Here is a 19763-nt window from a genome sequence, read left to right on the forward strand (position 1 = left end):
CTCCTTCAGGACACTATTTGGAGTTCAATTTCTTTAGTGCTTTTCGGTTTTTTTTCCTTTTCTTTTTTTCCTCCAGGACCCTATTTGGAGTTCAATTTTCTTCAGTACTTAAAATCGCCTTTCTGTTACTTTCTCCTTCCTCAAAAATGCAGCCTTTAAAACCTGTTTTTGCCATCAGCAAGTGAAACGGGAAAGGGAAGGACTTTAAGCAACACCACGCCTCGGTGGAGTTCACCGAAGGCTGGAAATTTACGGCAGGAGAAGCGGATTTGAGAAAAGGGCATATACTGACGGGGGAAAAGCACTGATGATAAGGGACTAGAGGTGAAACTGAGGCAGCCTTTGAAAGACAGCTCAGAAAAAACGAGCAGGGGAAGTGAAAGGGAGCAGCCCTCGACCGCACATCCGCCGCCGCTCCCCGGCGGCCGCGTCTCCGCCGGGTCAGCGCGCTCCCGCCCGGCGAGCACGCGCACGCGCTGTCCTTGCGAGCCGACGGCGCGCGGCGCTGCTCCTGCGCCTCCGCGAGTCCTCGTTCTCCCGCTTCTTGTCTGCTCTTGTACTGATGAACGTGTATTTCCTTCCCCGCCTCTGTTAATTGGAAGTTACGCATTCTTTTAGCGGTTAGTCTAAAAATTACACCATACATCCTTGAGTTTGCAAAGTTTGGTTTTATGCAGTACTTATACCCTCCTCGTAAAAAATGCAGAGACAATGTAACTACATTTACCACCATCACTCCGCCCGGAATTAGTTGCTGTTGCTGTTGTGTAATTCTGTTAAATACTTTACTGATGTATAATTTACTACAGCAAAATGCACAGATCTTAAGCTTTCCTCTCGATTAATTGAGTAATGTATTCTGTAACCATCACGCAGGTTAAGATAACATTTTCATCACTTAAAGTTCGCTCATACCCCTTTACCCTGCCCCTGGAGGGAATCACGATTTCCTATTTCTGTGAGCATGGATTAGTTTTGTCTGTTCTTGAACTTCACATCAATGGACTCATACTGTATGTACTCCCCCCCCCCCCCCAGTTTCTCTTGCTTGACACGTTTCAAGATTCTCCACGTTTTTGCATTTATCAGCAATGTGTTTATTTTTATTTATGAGTAGCATTCCATTGCTTGAGTATATCCATTCTCTTGTGGAGCCATTATTCCCACTGGCTGAGACACACAGGAACCCATTTTGGTTGTTTCTACTTTGAAGCCATTATGAATAAAGCTGCTATGAACCTTTTTTGTGGAAGATTTGTGTGGCCAGATACATTCGTTTCTCTTGGTAGGTGTACATGTGTACAGAATTTAAATTCTGTATTATTATTTTTAAGCACACCTGGGTCTCAAATTCAGGACACCTCCCCCCACCCCCTGATGAAGTGTTCCATGGCTCCACCGACTGAGCCAGCCCGGTGCCCCTTTCACCTTTGTTTCTGAAGGACATTTTCTCTGCATAGGGAACTCTAGCTTGGAGGTTATCTTCTTTCAGCACATTTATGGTATTATTTTGCTATCTTTGGCTTCCACTTTTGCTGTGGAAAAAGAATTGCCAACCTAATGGTTGCTCTTTTCAAAGTAATCAATCCTCCTTTTTTCCTATTTTTAAAATTTTTTAAAATTTATTTATTTATTTGGAGAGAGAGAAACAGACCAGATGAGTGGGGGAAGGGCAAAGGTAGGGGGAGAGAGACCAAGCAGACTCCACGCTGCCCGTGTAGAGCCTGATGAGGGACTTGAATTCACAAACTGAGAGATCATGACCTGAGCTGAAGCCAAGAGCTGGCTGCTTAACCGACTGAGCTACCAAGACACCCTTTTCTATTTTAAAGATTTAGCCTTTGATTTAATTTCCCACTATTTCACCCCGATGGGTCCCAATATGGGTGTTTTTAACCTCACTTGAAGTTTGTTGAACTTCTTGAATCTGTGGCTTAATGTATTCCATCTATTTTTTTAAGTTTCTCAGCCATAATCACTTCAAATATTGCTTCTACCCTGTTTTTTCCCCTCCTTTCGGGGCTCCAAATAAAGGTGTTAGATTTTTTCACAGTATCCTTTCTGTCTCTAACACTCTCTTATGTTTCCCATTTCTGTTTAACCTGTGCTTCACTGTTGGTAGTTTCTCCATTCTTTCTTCCAATGCATTCCTTGCTCCTCAGTTGAGTCTAACTGTTAAACTTATCGATTGATTCTTAATTTTGTTTTTTGAATATCTTGGGTGTGAATTTTCTATTTATTTCTGGTTTACCCAAGTCCAAGGTTTCCCCCAAGAGTGCAGCTTTCGGGACCCTAACCCAAAATAGGAAGGTGGCTTGCCAGGTTTCTCACCTTCAGGGACATTTGGACTACAATTTTTGTCTCACTTGCCCCACACAACGCATTTTCTGCCACCAATTCCAATCAGCAAATGACTCCAGGGCACAAGCAGTCTTACCATTGTCTCACCTCTCAGACTTCCTGTCTTTCACACCCTCAACACCAATAATTCTTCACTGTCTTTCAGTGTTTTGAGTTTTTAAAGCATTTCATCCAAAATTTTTAGTTGTCTTCAGCTCAGGGATCGGGCAGCTGTTTAGTCCACCATTGGAAACAGGGGCTCAATTACTAAATTCGATTTTGAGCATAGTCATTTCTCCTGAATTTCACTCCACTAACCCAACGGCCCACTGGACACCTCCACTTGGGGATCTATAGGCGCCTCACACCCAATAAACTAAAATGGTTATCATTCCCTTGCGCTTGCTTAGGCAGCACATATTATAAAACTGTCATCACCCCTCAAAAACCTGCTTCTATAGCTCCTCAGCAAATGGATCAGTGTTACCTAAACCTCAGTTATTTGTATACTGTCTTCTCGAAGTCCAATTGATTCTACTTATAAAATAGCTCTCTATAGTCAACAATACTGTATTATCCACGTAAAAAAGTTGTAAGTGGGACGCCTGGCTGGCTAATGGTAGCACATGTGACTTTTCCTCTTGGGGACGTGAGTTTGAGCCCCATGTTGGGAGTGAGTAGTTTACCTAAAAAAATAAAGGGGGCTTTTTTTTTAGGTTTTTAAAAGGGTAGGTCTCATGTGTTCTATACACACACACACACAAGAACACAATGAAATGTTTGGAGGTGATGGATATTACCTTGATATTGTGGTGATGGTTTCACAGGTATATACATGTTCACACTCGTCAATTGTATACATTAAATGTGTACGGTTTATGCCATATCAATTATACCTCAATAAAACCGTCTTTTTAAAAGTTCCTTCCAACCCTCCAACCCTCCCCCTACATCTCAGGGATTCGAGAGAGGATCTAAGCATCTGACTCTTGATCTCGGCTCAGGTCTTGATCTCAGTGTCATGTCTTCAAGCCGGCGTTGGGCTCTGCACTGGGTATGAAGCCTACTTTTTTTTTTTTAATTTTTTTTTAACATTTATTTATTTTTGAGACAGAGAGAGAGAGACAGAGCATGAACGGGGGAGGAGCAGAAAGAGAGAGACAGACACAGAATCGGAAGCAGGCTCCAGGCTCTGAGCCATCAGCCCAGAGCCCCACGCGGGGCTCAAACTCACGGACTGAGAGATCGCGAGATCGCGAGATCGCCACCTGAGCTGAAGTCGGACGCTTAACCGACTGAGCCACCCAGGCGCCCCTGAAGCCTACTTTAAAAAAAAAAAAAAAGGAAAAAAAAAAGTTCCTGCTCCCCCCCCCCCCAAAAAAAGTTTCCCACTCTCCCATCTACCTCTGTAGCCTCTGGAGCTCCCCTGTAAAGGACAAACATATTATGCCTATTATGCAAAAGCTTTCATGACCTGCCCTCTGCTCCCCTTTCTGGCCTCTCCCCAGTCATTCCTAAATGCACACACTTTACATTATGGGCCAGGATCGAAAACATGAACTCCTACAGCAGCCAGGCTGGTAATGCAGAGTAGGTAGGAACTATCATGGACTAGAGTCATCTCAAAGAAGGGCCGCAGGCAGGAGTCATCTATTGCTAACTATGATATTTCAAGATAGTGAGAAATCCAAATATTCGTGTGCCATCTGCCGATTTTTTTTTTCGATTTTTTTTTTTTAAAGAAAGCTGTTTGTCCAACATGGGGCTTAAACTCAGGACACGGAGATCAAGAGTTCCGCTCTGCCGAGTGAGCCAGTCGGGCGCACCCCGTCTGCTGCTTTTTAAGTGTCGGCAATGAAGGCACATATAGAGAGCACGCACGCGGAACAAAACATCCCTGCCATCTGAAGTTGGTCTTTGCTCTAAGACCATCAGAAAAACTGGTCCTAAAATTCTCCAAAACTGCCAGGTATAGAGAATATACTGCTCTCTGCGCAGAATCCCTTGCTCATCATTCCACCCTTGCTGCATTATTTCTCTTTGGAGATTTTCCTGGCCCCAAAGCAAGCTTACGTCCTCATCTGGGGCTCTAGCAATCTCCCCAGCTTCTGTTGCGGTGCTCAGTCATGTTACGTGGTAGCTGTTGGTCCCAAGCACGGCTCCCCCAGGGCACGGCCTATGCACACCCAGCGCGTGGCGGGCGCACCGGGACAGCTGGCGGGTCGGGGACTGGAGAGGGTAGCGGCGCGGCGGCGTCAGTGACCCCTGCTGGCCACGAGAGGGCACACCGACCCCACGGCGCGGGGAAGGCGGCCCGCGCGGTCCAGTGCCCCCCAAACCCTCGCCCCATCCGACGCCCCCACCACCGGGTCACTTCCAACACCGTCTCCCACCGCCGCCGCGAACCCACCTTCCAGGAGCGGCCCCGGGGTCACTGCCCTCCCTTCCCCCCACCCCAGCCACCAAACGCTCTTCTCCCCCTTCCTGCAGCCTTTTGGGAACTAAAAGGTTAACTCCGCCCTCCCCCAGGGCCCCTTTTCCGCACTAACCCGCTCAATCTGGAAGCTGGGACACGGGGGCGGTCCTGGGTGGACTGGGTCACGGGGACCCTGGGCTCCCTAGTTTAACGCCCTTTCCAGAAACCTGCCACCCTCCCGTCCACCCCCAGACGCACACACATCCGTAGGCTCACACCTTTTCTTGCCAAGATCCCGAACCAACGCAGCTCTCTTCCCCAAACGGAACCAGGTGGGGAGGGAGGAGGCGGGGCGCGAAAGCGTCCCGGCTGCCCCCACTCGAGTCGCCCTTCGGTCCTGCTCCCGACCCCAGCGAGCGAGCCCCTTCGCGGCGCGGCTCCCCGCAGGAGGAAGGCGCGGAGGGTCTCGGAACCGAGCGCGCGGGCAGGTCCGCAACTTCGGAGCGGGGACGAAGGGGTTAAAGGTCCGGGGCTGGCGCTCCCGTCGCCGAGTCTGGGAGGGGAAGCGGCGGGAGGAAGGGCCCGGAGCCTGGCTCGGGTCCTCCCCTGTCCCCCCCCTCCCCCCCCCCGGCAGCCGGGGACTTGAGCCGGCCGGACGCCCCCGCTGGCACCCTCCCGGGGCGGGCGCCCAGGCGCGCACGAAAGCCCGCCGCTCGCCTTCCCCGGCTCGCGCCCTCGCCCACCCCCCTCCCCCGGGCGCTCTCGCTCCTTCCAACACGCACGCACCGGCGCGCTCGCCCGCGCCCCGGGCCACGGCGCCCCTCCGTTCGCGCCCACCTGCCCCGCGGCGCCCTCCACCCGCCCCCCGCGCCGCGGCCGGACGGGCAGCGTGCCCCGGGGTGGGCGCGCCCGGGGCCCGCGACGCGCGGCTGGGCCGGAGGGTGCCCGGGGGGCCATGGCGCGAGCGCTCGCCCGCCGAGCTGCCCGCTGAGGCCATGCTGCGCCCCCGGCGCCCCGGGCGCCCCGCCGGCGCCCGCCTGCTCCCGCTCCCGCCGCTGCTGCTGCTGCTGCCGCTGCTGCTGCCCGGAGGCCACGCGGGGAACCTGACGGTGGCCGTGGTGTTGCCGCTGGCCAACACCTCGTACCCGTGGTCGTGGGCGCGCGTGGGGCCGGCCGTGGAGCTGGCGCTGGCCCGGGTGAGGGCGCGGCCCGACTGGCTGCCCGGCTGGACGGTGCGCACGGTGCTGGGCAGCAGCGAGAACGCGCGGGGCGTCTGCTCCGACACGGCCGCGCCGCTGGCCGCCGTGGACCTCAAGTGGGAGCACAGCCCCGCCGTGTTCCTGGGCCCCGGCTGCGTGTACGCCGCGGCCCCCGTGGGGCGCTTCACGGCGCACTGGCGGGTGCCGCTGCTGACGGCCGGCGCGCCGGCGCTGGGCTTCGGGGCCAAGGACGAGTACGCGCTGACCACCCGCGCGGGGCCCAGCCACGCCAAGCTTGGGGACCTGGTGGCGGCGCTGCACCGACGGCTGGGCTGGGAGCGCCAGGCGCTCGTGCTCTACGCGTACCGGCCCGGCGACGACCAGCCCTGCTTCTTCGTGGTGGAAGGCCTGTACGTGCGCCTGCGCCACCGCCTCAACGTCACGGTGGACCACCTGGAGTTCGCGGAGGGCGACCCCCAGCACTACTCCCTGCTGCTGCGGACCGTGAGACGCCAAGGCCGAGGTGAGGGGGCGGCTCTTCCTCCCGAGGCTGCACGGCCCCGCTCTCTCCGCGGTTCTGCGCTCCCCGACTCCCCTTCCCCCCCCCCCCCCCCCTGCTTCCCACCGCTGCCTCCGGAGTCGCGGGAGGGGCGGGCGGGGGACGCCCAGTAGGTACCTTGGCCTGGTGCCCATCCCTGGGAGGGATGGGGTTGGGGGGAGAACACCCAGTAGGTCCCGCGGCTTGGTGCCCATCCCTGCTCCCCTCCTCCACTTCTGGTTTCCTCCAGCAGCCTCTGCCCGTCCCACACGCCCTCTCCACCCCCAGTCCCCTCTCTGCTGGCCAGCCTCCCCCTCTCCCTCCCTTGCTGACCCCACCTTCCCCACCTTTGGCTCCACTGTTGCGGCTCTCCCTATCTTTGCTCCTTCTTCCAACCCTGCCCACTGACTCCTCCCAGCCCTCTTCACCTTTCTCTCGGCAGCCGGCAGCCGCTGAGGCCCTAGCAGTCCGGAGTCCACAAATTCCCTGGCCTGAGTTTCCCCTCTGCACTCTGTCGGGATCTAGGCTCCTGTCTCTCTGTCTCTCTCTGACCGCCCCCTTCCTCCCCAGTTATCTACATATGCAGCTCCCCAGATGCCTTCAGAACTCTGATGCTTTTGGCCCTGGAAGCCGGCCTGAGTGGGGAGGACTATGTGTTTTTCCACCTGGACCTCTTTGGACAAAGCCTGCAAGGTGCACACGGTCTTGCTCCCCACAGGCCCTGGGAGAGAGGCGATGGGCAGGATGCCAGTGCCCAGCAGGCCTTTCGGGTGAGGGTCCAGGCTGCAAGCCCAGGCTGTGGGACTCTGTGCTGGTGGCACATAGTTTCTGGGCACTGGGTTCCTCGGAGTCTGAAGGGCTCTAGAAAAAAGGTTCTTGACTGCTCAGGAACTTTGGTGAGGGAGGCCAGGAAGGGTGCGGGGTGTAAAAAGGTCTAGGAAACTTCAGAGCTAGGAGGCTGAAAAGATGAACAAATGGGCTTGAGGTGGGAGGGTGTTCCCATCCCACAGACTGACATGACTTGAGGAGTCATCCCATTGGCTCCCCTGCTTTGGAGCAGGCAGTGCCTCACAGGTGACATGGAGTCCATCCACTCTGACCTTGGGCTAAGCGGAGATGCACTGGGGAGGTGTCCCAGGGTACTGGGAGGACTGGGTCATCGCCCAGCTCTCCCCTCTCCACTGACCCCTTCCTCAGGCCGCCAAAATCATCACATATAAAGAGCCGGACAACCCTGAGTACTTGCAATTCCTGCAGCAGCTAAAACACTTGGCCCAGGAGAAGTTCAACTTCACCCTGGAGGACGGCCTGGTAAGGGGGGTCCTGGGACCCTGCAGCATGGACTCCATACTGCCCTGCCGGTGCCCAGCCTGTTCTCTCAGCCACCTCCGTATTCCCAGGCCTCCCCTTCTTCCCCTCCCCCACCCCCCCCCCCCCCACCGTTCTCACCTTCTGATAACTAAGGGGACCCTGAAGGGTCGGTCAGCCTCCGGAACTCAGGTCCTCATCAGTAAAATGAGGATGATGTGTCCTGCTCTGTCTGCCTAGAGGGATTCAGAAGTGGAGGTTGACGAGGAGGTGTCTTTTGAGTAGTCAAGTCTCTGTCCACGGAAGGGGGGTGGTTTCTCCCGTCCCCTCCCAAGGTCCCAGCGCCGCCCAGATCTTCCCACCCAGGGTGTCCCCACTGAGCGCCCTTCGTGGATCCCACCCCGGCCAAGCCCCCTTGTTCCTGCAGATGAACACCATCCCAGCGTCCTTCCACGATGGGCTCCTGCTCTACATCCAGGCAGTGACAGAGACTCTGGCACATGGGGGAACCTTCACTGATGGGGAGGCCGTCACTCAGCGGATGTGGAACCGGAGCTTCCAAGGTCAGCGGCTGGAGGTGGCAGGGACAATCCACCTTGGGGCACCCCGAGCAGGAGGCCATGAGAAGCCTCCAGCCTGCCACTGCGGGGGTCACTCACCCATGCCAGTCCTTTCCTGTCTTCTGTAAGGGAGCTCCACGACTGCCCCATCTGCCTCGCTCCATCAGGAAGTCCTCCCAAGTGCCCAACCTCAGACATTCCTGCTGCTGACACGTCCTTCTTGTTGTTATTATTATATGTGACATATTACATATGCGTTTGGAGGGCAAGGCAAAGAAGATCGGGGGGTGGAGATCAGGTAGGGTGGGTACCCTCCTGAACTTCCACGTCCTCAAAACACAGCCATCTTCCTCCATGCCCCAGGGGTGACAGGATACTGGAAAATGGACAGCAATGGAGATCGGGAGACCGACTTCTCCCTCTGGGATATGCATCCTGAGACTGGCACTTTCAGGGTAAGGGTGTGCCCCCAGAAGACAGTGCCGTATAGGCAGGAAGGACGTCTTGCCCTCCCTCCTTCCCCCAGGGCATCTGTCGGCTCTGTAGTCACTCCACCACGCTTGCTCGCTCGCTTTTGGAGAGCCTTGGGTAGAAGAGACCCAGCTCTGGTCTGGGGGAGCAACCAGAATGATAGGGACTCACAAGCATTACCCTTGGGGAACCCCAGCTCTGAGGAGGGGGCACAGCCCTAACTTCAGGAAGTCCCACATCTCCTAAGACAGGCAGGCCCCTCTCCCAGCAGAGACAGGCTCACGTGGTGGCCACACAGCTCATTAAATTCAGTCAGGAACAGGAAGGAATTGAGGCCACAAGTGCTGAGGAGCAGATCACTCGGGGAAGACTTCCTGGAGGAGGGGTACGTGGCGTAGGCCTGCGAATGTGGACTGAGAACACTGCCTTTTCCTGTTTCCTATGTGCTTCAGTCCAAGATCATAAACTCCCTGGTGTCGAGTCGGGGTTCTACGTGGGGTTTTCTTCATAAAGCCCTTGAGTAATTTTCAGGGTTTTCCACTCTGGTGCCCGGGCTATGAGGGGCTTGGTGAACAGTGGACAGCCCAGACACAGGCCGGGGAAGCAGAGACGGCGGAGGCCGCGCAGCTCCACTGACAGGAAGCGTCGCCCCAGGCCTTGCCCTCCTGCCACTCTTGCCCTCCCATAGGTGGTTCTGAACTACAATGGGACCTCCCGAGAGCTGGTGGCCGTGCCAGGGCACGAACTAAGCTGGCCCCTGGGCCACCCACCTCCTGACATCCCCAAATGTGGCTTTGACAACGAGGACCCGGCTTGCAACCAAGGTGACTGCCTCTTGCCTTCAGGCCTCCGTTCTGGACAGGCTCCTGCTTCGGGAGTCAGATGGGTGCTCCTCTCCCACACTCAGGGCTTTCTGGAGGGACATCTGCCTTTTTCTTCCCTTCACTCACCTTCCTAGTTCACCGAGGGACTATTAGAAGGTTCCTCTTCCCGCTCTCTAACCCAAATCTCTCCTGCTGCAACTTGGACTCTTGTGCAGACCACTTTTCCACGCTGGAAGTTCTGGCCGTGGTGGGCAGCCTCTCCCTGCTCAGCATTCTGACCGTCTCCTTCTTCGTATACAGGTGAGCTTTGGAGGCGGGTGGGGAGTGAGGCTGGGGGGCCTGGAGAACTAGGTGGAGACCTAGGTGGCAGGGACCTGCAGGGAAGCGGGAGAGGTGGCGGAAGGCCGAGGGAGGTGGGGGAGGAGACGAGGCTAAAAAGCCGCAGGGCACAGGGAGGAGAGAAGAGGGGCCGGAGGGGCCGGGAGGGATAAGGCTGTGAGAAGAGCAGAGCAGGCGAGTGGGCTGGTCCACCCTCGCCTCCGCCTCCCGCACACCTGCTGGGGAGCAGCGGTTCCAACCCTGCGGGACTGGGCCCAGGCACTTGAGCAAGGCTGATGTGCACGGAGCAGAGAGGGGAGGTGCAGGACCCCCACCCTGCCTTCTGGTGGGAGGCTGGGCTGCCGCGCAGACGTTAAGGACACAGGCCTGCAAGGAGGGCACTTCCTCGCACGATGTTTCTTTTTGTTCACGTAACAATGCTTTGAAATAAATGTCGAGGTCGCCCATTCCCAAATCAGGACGTGAGGACGTGAGACTCAGAGACACGAAGTGGCTGCCCAAGGTCCCCGGGAGGCAGGCAAAGCCTGGCCCACACCTCCCGTCCGTCGGTCTCTTAGCACACGCTGCGGCCCCGGGCTCTGAGGCCCGGGGTCAGGGGTTCAGACATGGCTCCCCTGTTCATGCCCCAGGAAGATGCAGCTCGAGAGGGACCTGGCCTCAGAGCTGTGGCGGGTGCGCTGGGAGGACGTGCAGCCCAGCAGCCTCGACAGGCACCTCCGGAGTGCAGGCAGCCGGCTGACGCTCAGCGCGGTGAGGAGCCCCCGTGGGGGTGGGCAGCGGGGGCCGGGCAGGGGTCCGGGCAGCGCGTGCTGGGCAGTGCAGCCGGCGTGCTTCCGATCCCAGCCCTGCCCTTTCTCGCTGTGTGACCTTGGACAAGTGCTGTTCCCCTCAGAGACTACCTCAGATGACGGTCACGTGCACAGAGCCGCCTTCGCAGGAGGCTTTCAAAGACCAAAGACGGTAGACGTGAGCATACATTTTTAAAAAAATAAACAGGGGCGCCTGGGTGGCGCAGTCAAAGCCGCTGACTCTTGATTTCGGTTCAGGTCACGAACTCACGGTTCGTGCCCTGCGTCAGGCTCTGTGCTGAGAATGTGGAGCCTGCTTGGGATTCTCTCTCTCCCGCGCTCGCTCTCCCTCTCTCTCTCTCTCTCTCTCTCTCTCTCAAAAGTAAACATTTAAAAAAAAAAATAAAAAATGAGGAAAGGATCTCATGATGTGGAACGAGAAGCAGGACGGCCGCGAGATCAGGCAGGGCAGTGAAGGCCAGAGCTCAGGCAGCCAGAATGGAGAGCTGAGCCCATGGCAGGGCTCCCAGGCTGACCGGTCCCTCCTGCTCTCTGTCCCTCCAGAGAGGCTCCAATTACGGCTCCCTGCTGACCACAGAGGGCCAGTTCCAAGTGTTTGCCAAAACGGCATATTATAAGGTGGGCCAGGGGAAAGACTGCGGGTCCTTGGGGTGGGCAGGGCTGCCCTCCAACGGCTCAGGACGGGCCCCAGGGCCACTGTCAGCAGTTGCCGTCACCACCACTGGGCCATCTCACCATGCAGCCTCCATTCCTTGCCCAGGGCAACCTCGTGGCTGTGAAGCGTGTGAACCGTAAGCGCATCGAGCTGACTCGTAAAGTGCTGTTTGAACTGAAGCATGTAAGTGGGGCTGCGAGGCAGTGGCCTAGGAGAGGTCCCAGGGACACAGGAGGTGGGGGGACCCCAGGGTGTCTTAAGAAAGGGATGGGCCCTGCATATTGTGCTAAGAGAGAGGGTTCCAGAGGGGAGAAGAGACTAGTAGAGGAAGCCTAGAGGAGGTTCCTTGAGGGGCTGTGCTCGATGCCCCTGGTGGGTGGAGGGATCAGGAGGCAGAGTGAGCCTGAGGAGGTACCGCAGGGGGAGTCACCGGACTCCTAGAGTGTCTGCAGAGAGTGAACGGGCACTGAGAACACTGAGAGGCCCCTGAGGGTGGAGGGCCACTTGGTGAGGAGGGACGTCTCTGCCAGGCTCCTGATGCTGGCTTCCCCCTGCAGATGCGGGATGTACAGAATGAACACCTGACCAGGTTTGTGGGTGCCTGCACTGACCCCCCCAACATCTGTATCCTCACGGAGTACTGTCCCCGTGGGAGTTTGCAGGTGAGGGGACAAGAGGAGGGGGGTCAGGAGATGTGGGCCTAGCCCTGGTTCTGTTCCCCGCTGCCGTATGACCCCCAGGCAAACCTCCTCCTTTCTGCCCTTTATCTGCCCCATCTGTAAACGGGGAGGGGGGCACTAGAGTAAATCCAAGTTTTTGTCTTTTTGTGCCTGGGCCGTCTTTGTGTGACTGGGCCCCTGCACCCCTCCTGGGGTCTGCCGGGTGTGTGCCTCACTCTTATTGCCCAGCAGGACATTCTGGAGAATGAGAGCATCACCTTGGACTGGATGTTCCGATACTCTCTTACCAATGACATCGTCAAGGTAAGCCCGGAATCCCCCATGCGATGTGTGGGGAGGGGCCAGGCAGGCGTCTCCCCTGGCCCTGGTTGTAGGTCTCACTTACACCGAAGACCTCGGCCTCCGCAAATTTCCAGGGTATGCTGTTCCTGCACAATGGGGCCATTTGCTCTCATGGCAACCTCAAGTCTTCCAACTGTGTGGTGGACGGGCGCTTTGTGCTCAAGATCACTGACTTCGGGCTGGAGAGCTTCAGGGACCCGGAACCAGAGCAAGGCCACACCCTCTATGCCAGTGAGCCCACACTCTGCCCCCTAAGACCTGCCCCCCTCCAAGCACAGCCCGGCGGGGGCAACTGATGCCAGGCCTCTGAAGGGCTTGGCATGCCATTCTGGATTCCTGCTTTGGCTCATTCGCCAGTGGAAAGGGGAGCCCGACGCAGTGGTCTGGAGGCTGTGTCTTTGTAGCATTCGGCCTGATGGCCGCACACTGCTCCAGCCACGTCTTCTAGGACCTTGTTCCCCCCCTCCCCCGACACACCCCCACCCCTCAGCTTTAGGGCCCTTCGCCCGGTCACTCCTGACCTCTAACCTGCAGAAAAGTTGTGGACAGCCCCTGAGCTCCTGCGAATGGCCTCACCCCCTGCCCGGGGCTCCCAGGCAGGTGACGTGTACAGCTTTGGAATCATCCTTCAGGAGATTGCCCTGAGGAGTGGCGTCTTCCATGTGGAGGGTTTGGACCTTAGCCCCAAAGGTGAGAGGACCATGGAGTCCCCTAGCCCTGCCACAGCTGCACCTGAGCCCGGCCCCAGGGTGAGGGACCCCTGCAAACACCACCACCCTTGCCTCCTGGAAGGTTCTGTTGCTGCTAGTGACTCCGCTGTCTGCCTGCCCGCCTGCCCCGGGGTCCCAGCCTGCTCCTGGACCTCCCCCCTGTGTCTCTCACCAGCCCTGGGCTGGCCCCAGCCCTCAGCCCCTCCTGCCTCACCACAGAGATCGTGGAGCGTGTGACTCGGGGTGAGCAGCCCCCCTTCCGGCCCTCCCTGGCCCTGCAGAGTCACCTGGAGGAGCTGGGGCAGCTGATGCAGAGGTGCTGGGCTGAGGAGCCGCAGGAACGGCCCCCCTTCCAGCAGATTCGCCTGATGCTGCGCAAGTTCAACAGGTTGCTGGTGTTTGTGTGTCCCCCGTGCCCAACAGCTACCCTGTGCCCCACACTTAAGTCTTTTCTCCCAGCAGTGGCAAGGGACCCCACTGCGGCCCGCCGGCCCCTCCTCAGTGGTACAGAGCAGAGGGGAGCACATACTCTTGTCCTCCAACCCAGCCCCGGGGGCCATCTGTTGCACTGTGCCCCACAGACCCCCCACACGTCCCTCTGCCAGCCCGTGTGCCCACACTCTGTCCTCAATTGATCCCTGTTCACCTGCTTCTAACTTGCTTCTGTTCAACAAAGATGAACGAAGTAGCCAGTATCTCTGGAGCTTCCGGACTCTGGGGTCTCAGAGATGAATGGAACTTTCTTCCTACCCTTTCCCCTGCCACGCCCACCCTGCTATGCTCCCCAGGCCTGGCCTTCTCCGCTGCCCTGCACAGGGGCTGACATGGCAGCCTGGGTCTGGTGAGCTGGGGAGGGCGCTCTGGGCAGCTCTCTCACCGCCTCTGCCCTGCTCCCGGGGCCTCAGGGAGCACAGCAGCAACATCCTGGACAACTTGCTGTCCCGCATGGAGCAGTATGCCAACAACCTAGAGGAGCTGGTGGAGGACAGGACCCAGGCCTACCTGGAGGAGAAGCACAAGGCCGAGGCCCTGCTCTACCAGATTCTGCCCCAGTGAGTGCCCACGTGTGGTGACCCTCTGCCACCCTGTCCCAGCCCCACCTCCTGCGCTTATCCTATACCTGCCCCTGACCCCACAGCTCAGTGGCTGAGCAGCTCAAGCGTGGGGAGACAGTCCAGGCTGAAGCCTTCGACAGTGTGACCATCTACTTCAGCGACATTGTGGGCTTCACAGCCCTGTCGGCAGAGAGCACTCCTATGCAGGTCAGTGCGGCACGGCCACAGGTGAGGGCCAGGCAGGCTGTGCTTGGCCAGCCTTTCTGTCCCATCAGGACTGCCTTCCGGTCCCATTTTTCCCACTTGAGCCCAGATGGGCTCCCTGACTCCACACCCGTCTTGGCTTCTCTTCCCTTCCAGGTGGTGACCCTGCTCAATGATCTGTACACCTGCTTTGATGCCGTCATAGACAACTTTGATGTGTACAAGGTGAGGGTGGGAGCAGGGATGGAAGGGGACAGAAAGATGGTGATGGGCAGGGTCAGAGAAGGGTGACGGGCAGAATGACATAGAGCCTCAGGAGAGGAGACCGTGGGACATGGGCAGAGACTGTTACCCGGAGACCCAGGGACAGGCAGGGAAAGGATGCCACAGATGAGGTTACCAAACACATGTGGGGCGGCACAGGGAGGAGAAATTTCCGGTGTTAATGCCCTGCATCCTGTGGTGGGCCCGGCAGGTGGAGACCATTGGCGATGCCTACATGGTCGTGTCGGGGCTCCCCGTGCGGAATGGGCTGCTTCACGCCCGCGAGGTGGCCCGCATGGCCCTGGCGCTTCTGGATGCTGTGCGCTCCTTCCGCATCCGCCACCGGCCCCAGGAGGAGCTGCGCTTGCGAATCGGTGTCCACACAGGTGAGGGAGACAGATGGACAGACACACACACACACACACACACACACACCTGGATTCCCAGGGTCCTCGGCCACCACTTGACTCTCATGGAACACCCCTCCCCACCCCCTCCAGGACCCGTGTGCGCCGGCGTGGTAGGGCTGAAGATGCCTCGCTACTGCCTCTTCGGAGACACAGTCAACACCGCCTCCAGGATGGAGTCTAACGGGGAAGGTAAGGTGGCTGGGCTGCTCGCAGGGGCTGGAGGGACAGACAGGCTTCAGCAAGGACGGCCCCACCGGCGGCTCACCCCCAGCCAGGGTACATCACCTCCAATCCATCAGAGATCAGCGCCCCCCCCCGCCCCCCCCATCCAAAAGTCTTTCCAGGCAGATGTTGGACTGTTGCCCTGGTCCCCACCCTCAGGGCCCCTCTGCTCCCTCTTGCATGTGGCAGAGGGCTAGGTGTAAGTCTCTGCTCCACCATCCACACAACTGTGGGTCGATTTGCCACACTTCCTGGAGCCTCAGTTTTCCTCACCTGTGAGAGAATAAGACGCGCACCTTAGAAGAGTTATGTATGAAAACCATATGCCATGACGAGGACGCGAGTCATTCAACTTTTCTGAGCTTCAGCTGTTTATCTCTAAAACAATACCCGTCTCGGGCTCGTGAGAAACCTAGCACGGGCCGTGGAGCACAGTAGGTACCTAGGAAAAGCTTGCTGCCCTCTCCTCCTGCCCTGAGTCTTGCGTCCGGCTCCTCTTCTACCCTCCTGCTGTGTGCAGTACAATTCAATTCAGTAAACATGCACTGAATGCCTGCTAAGTGCCAGGCCCTGGGGTACGAAGACCACTCAGACCCCGTGTCAGCTGGCGGGGCCGGGGGGAAGTCCCTGCAGACCCCATCCAAGCCTCATGGCAGGAGATGGGCTACTTTGCAGCCCAGAGGGTCTCTGGCTCAGCAGATACTCCCTGGTCACTGTGTCTGGGGCAGTCAGAGCCGGAGGAAGGGTCTCACTGAGGTCCTGTCTTCAAGGAACACATTCTCAGAAATGTTTCTTTTTTTTTTTTCAATGATTTTTTTTTTTCAAGGTTTATTTATTTTTGAGACAGAGAGAGACAGAGCATGAACGGGGGAGGGTCAGAGAGAGGGAGACACAGAATCTGAAACAGGCTCCAGGCTCTGAGCCGTCAGCACAGAGCCCGACGCGGGGCTCGAACTCACGGACCGTGAGATCATGACCTGAGCCAAAGTCGGCCGCTAAACCAACTGAGCCACCCAGGTGCCCCTCTCAGAAATGTTTCAACAGCAAAATGAGGCCGCTCAGATGTATCCCCCAGGAGTGGTGGCAGCGACTATGGACAGAGGCGTGGGGGGTACCAGGTCGGGAGTCAGAGCCTGGGTCTGACCCCCACAGTTTGGGCCTCAATTCCCTCTGCCACAAGATGAGCGTTGAAGTAAACGAGAGTGACAACAACCACTGCCAGGAGTGCTTCCTGCGTGCCAGACTCTGCTGAGATAGTTGGTTAGCGGTTCGTGTAGTCCTCATAACAGGGCCTTGACATGGATACTGTCACCATCAGCATTTGTTGGACTAGGAAAATGAGGCACAGAGAGTTTACATTACTTCTCCAAGCAACTGTCCCAGCTGGGATTCACTAGACAGAGCAGGACCCAAAGTCTGAGCCCCTAACCACCGTGCTACACTGTCTGTCTGGAGCCTGGTAACACGCTAGAATGCTATCTACTGGAACTTTCTTTCTATAATCCGGGTTGTCCATCACAGTAGTCTCTGCCACAGGATGCTATTGATCGCTTGAAATGTGCTCGTGCAAATGAAGCCCTGGATTTTTAACTGTATTTAGTTTTAATTAACTTAAATGTGAATAGCCACCGGTGACTAGTGGCTACGGTGTTGGACAACGCAGCCGTCAGATTCTGAGGGAGAGGCCAGAATGGCCAGACTCCACGTGGAGGGGTGGGACTCTGAAGGAGGAGGCTTCCTGAGAAAGAATGGAGTCCTGCAGTTCCCAGTCTCCCCGCTCCCATTGCTTCCACCCCCCACCCTCCCTTGTCCTTCCCAGCCCTGAAGATCCACTTGTCTTCTGAGACCAAGGCTGTCCTGGAAGAGTTTGGTGGTTTCGAGCTGGAGCTTCGAGGGGACGTAGAAATGAAGGTAGAGAGGAAAGCCCCTACCCTCACCATCCCTTGTGGACCAGAGGGTGCCTCCCCAGACCCCTTCTCAAGCAGCCAAGCCCACTCCCATCCCGAAGCCTTTCCTCTGATTTGGGGAAGTGGGTCAGTGTGCTGCTCCCTACGCCAGCCTCCTCTTCTCTCTCCCTCCAGGGCAAAGGCAAAGTGCGGACCTACTGGCTCCTAGGGGAGCGGGGCGGTAGCACTCGAGGCTGACCTGCCCCCCCTCACCTTGGCCTTCTACACCCCCTTCCCTGCGCCAGAGGCAACAGAGAGGTTCCAGGTCCTGGCCTCACTCACAGCAGCCCCACCACTGCCAAAAGGATCAGAGAAGTAGTTTGAACAACCCAAACGTGCTAACCCCAGTGGAGACACCAGATGTGACCTCTGGTGGAGGACTGGTGTTGGGGAGGACTCAGAGTTCATGGGACTGGACCAAAGCACACAGTCATATCCAGTGGCACATGCGGACAAGTGTACCCACTCTCCACCCGGACTCAAGCCAGGCTAGGGTGTGGACTCCACTTTGAGACACTGTGACTTCTATGGGGAGGGGGAAGAGCCACTTTAGAGGTAACAGGAAAGGGGACTACAGGTGAATCTAGGGGGTGAGGGGAGTCCACATCTAGGCCCAACCCACATGGGCCACAAACACCCCCCCATTCCCCCCCCAGCACTGAATACAGTGCACAGGGGAAGGGCAGCCCTGTATGCCTTGTTTCTCCTGTGAGCAGAGACCATGAACATCGTTATTCCAGTGAATGTCTCTGGAAGGACAGCGGGTGGCCAGAAAACACAGCCGTGCTCCCTGCCCTCTGTTCCACATAAGATGCTTCCTGAGCTGGGGAGTGCAGTGTCTGAAATCAGCTTCAGTTTCCTCAGCCAGGATCTACGTGACAGCCTGTGAATTACCCCAGCAGTGCTGACGCTCTTGGTCTAAGGACCTGTTTACACCCTTAAGAATTATTGAGGGCCCCAAAGAGCTTTTGTTTATGTGGATTAAATCTATCCATACATAGCATATTAGAAATTAAAACAAGTCCTTATTAACTCATTTAAATAATAAACCAATCATATGTCTATATATTTCAGTGTCTTATCAAGGACATTCTTAAGAGAAACTGGGTTTTTAATTTTTATTTTTTTACTGCCAATGTATGGTGATGAAGAACAGTGACTCAGTGCCACCGCCTTGGTTTGTGCAAAGACACCAGCAAGTTAACCCTCGTGGCCTTCCTACTATCAATATACCTGTCAAGTCACGGAGGCAAATGGTGTATTAGCCTGATTATGCAGATTGTTTTGAACTCATCCATCCCCTGAAAGGGTCCTGTGGACCACAGCAGATTGGGAACGGCTATATGACCCAGTGTTGGGCATACAGTAGAAATACAGTGAGTGCGGGGACTCCAAGGAGAGGCTTGGGAGCCAGGAAGGAAGGATGCATCCTCTCTTACCTCAGTTGAGATTTGGGGACTGTCCACCCGCCCCTCCACTCCCATGCCAGTGTAGACAAATGTGAATGGTAGTGTGCAAAGCGAGCCTCAGCTGGCCCTGCTCCAGCCGCCCACCCCTAGCCCTTCCTGAGCAGGCGGGCAGGAATGCGAACGAACGCGGGGGAGAGGTGGCCGAAGCTTCGCCTCCCCCGCGGGGAAGGAAAGTGCCAGACATTGCTTCAGTGCCATCCATCAGGCGCAGACAGGCCCCTCCTCCGAGCTCCCAGAGCCTCTTCCCGGAGTCCACGCCCCGCGGGACCTGGAGGGCGGGCTGTGTTCAGGGCAGCGGCGGTCCGAGGTGAGGAAGGAGCCAGCGCCGTCCCCCCACCTCGCCTGGTGCGGTGACTCCCCTCGAGGTTCCGCGCCCCCGGCCCGCCGCTTGAGGCGCAGCGGATCGGGTTCTCCGCGAGCGCTAGCTCAGCCCCCGGCCCCCCCCCCCCCGCGCCCCGTTGCCCCGGTAACTACGCACGCCGGCCGGGCCGGTTGCCCCGGTAACCACGCACGCCCGGCCGAGCTGCTGGCTGCCGGGAGGGGAGCGGAGGGACGGCCGCGGGCGGCGAACGGGGGCGGGGACGTGAGAGACCCGGGCTCCGGGGGGAGACTGGGAGCGCTGGACGCCCGAGGACTCCGTCCAGAGACACAATTGCAGGAAGTGGCCGGTCAGATCCTTCCGGGGCAGCCTGGCTCCACCGCGCGGGAGCTCGAGGGGAGGGGGCTGCGGCGGGAGAGCGGGAGGGTGGGGGGGGGGGGACGCGGGGACAGGCCCAGGCCGCCGGGGACTCCTGCAGCTCGAGAACTTTCCCTGCGACCGAGGAGACTTCCTTCTGGGGGAAGGCCCTGCCGCCGGAAGACCTGGGAAAGCCATTGCTGAGGGGAGGGGTCCTCGGGGATCGGGGACCTCCGCCCACAGGAGGGGCGGTTTCCCGGGCTGTCCTGCGGAGCCGTCTGGAGGGGTGCGGGGCTGCAGGCTTTCCCTGGAGTACGATAAGGGAG

At 57.6% G+C, this 19763-nt stretch overlaps 2 protein-coding genes across 3 annotated transcripts; one reads left to right on the forward strand and one right to left on the reverse strand.

The window, feature by feature from the left end:
* Window positions 1–7: 7 nt before the first annotated feature.
* Window positions 8–5753, reverse strand: LOC128313103 (translation initiation factor IF-2-like). Its single transcript, XM_053209684.1, has 2 exons — window positions 5035–5753; window positions 8–588 (listed from the first exon to the last, which is right to left on the reverse strand). Exons 1-2 carry the CDS (start codon window positions 5751–5753, stop codon window positions 156–158), a joined length of 1152 nt encoding a protein of 383 aa, XP_053065659.1. The 3' UTR covers window positions 8–155.
* NPR1 (natriuretic peptide receptor 1) lies at window positions 5357–18360 on the forward strand. 2 transcript variants are annotated; one of them, XR_008293028.1, is made up of 23 exons: window positions 5357–6478; window positions 7064–7263; window positions 7691–7804; window positions 8229–8364; window positions 8725–8816; window positions 9521–9656; window positions 9872–9956; window positions 10625–10745; window positions 11348–11422; window positions 11565–11642; window positions 12017–12121; window positions 12371–12442; window positions 12556–12712; window positions 13016–13171; window positions 13411–13579; window positions 14097–14243; window positions 14330–14453; window positions 14607–14675; window positions 14926–15100; window positions 15215–15313; window positions 17166–17257; window positions 17428–17847; window positions 18033–18360. XR_008293028.1 is itself a non-coding variant. In XM_027048381.2 (22 exons), exons 1-22 carry the CDS (start codon window positions 5752–5754, stop codon window positions 17488–17490), a joined length of 3192 nt encoding a protein of 1063 aa, XP_026904182.1. In that variant the 5' UTR covers window positions 5357–5751; the 3' UTR covers window positions 17491–18360. The 2 variants fall into 2 exon arrangements, 1 of the variants encoding a protein (XP_026904182.1); XM_027048381.2 differs by having other exon boundaries at window positions 17428–18360.
* Window positions 18361–19763: the final 1403 nt, after the last annotated feature.

Source organism: Acinonyx jubatus, chromosome E4 (genome assembly GCF_027475565.1).
Source record: "Acinonyx jubatus isolate Ajub_Pintada_27869175 chromosome E4, VMU_Ajub_asm_v1.0, whole genome shotgun sequence".
Taxonomy (NCBI): domain Eukaryota; kingdom Metazoa; phylum Chordata; class Mammalia; order Carnivora; family Felidae; genus Acinonyx; species Acinonyx jubatus.

Coding starts and splice junctions, on each gene's coding strand:
- NPR1 (XM_027048381.2), top strand. CDS start 5,752: ATGCTGCGCCCCCGGCGCCCCGGGCGCCCCGCCGGCGCCCGCCTGCTC. Junction 6,479..7,063: donor CGTGAGACGCCAAGGCCGAG/GTGAGGGGGCGG, acceptor CTTCCTCCCCAG/TTATCTACATATGCAGCTCC. Junction 11,643..12,016: donor TGCTGTTTGAACTGAAGCAT/GTAAGTGGGGCT, acceptor TTCCCCCTGCAG/ATGCGGGATGTACAGAATGA.
- LOC128313103 (XM_053209684.1), bottom strand. CDS start 5,753: ATGGCCTCAGCGGGCAGCTCGGCGGGCGAGCGCTCGCGCCATGGCCCC. Junction 589..5,034: donor CGGGATCTTGGCAAGAAAAG/GTGTGAGCCTAC, acceptor TCCAATTAACAG/AGGCGGGGAAGGAAATACAC.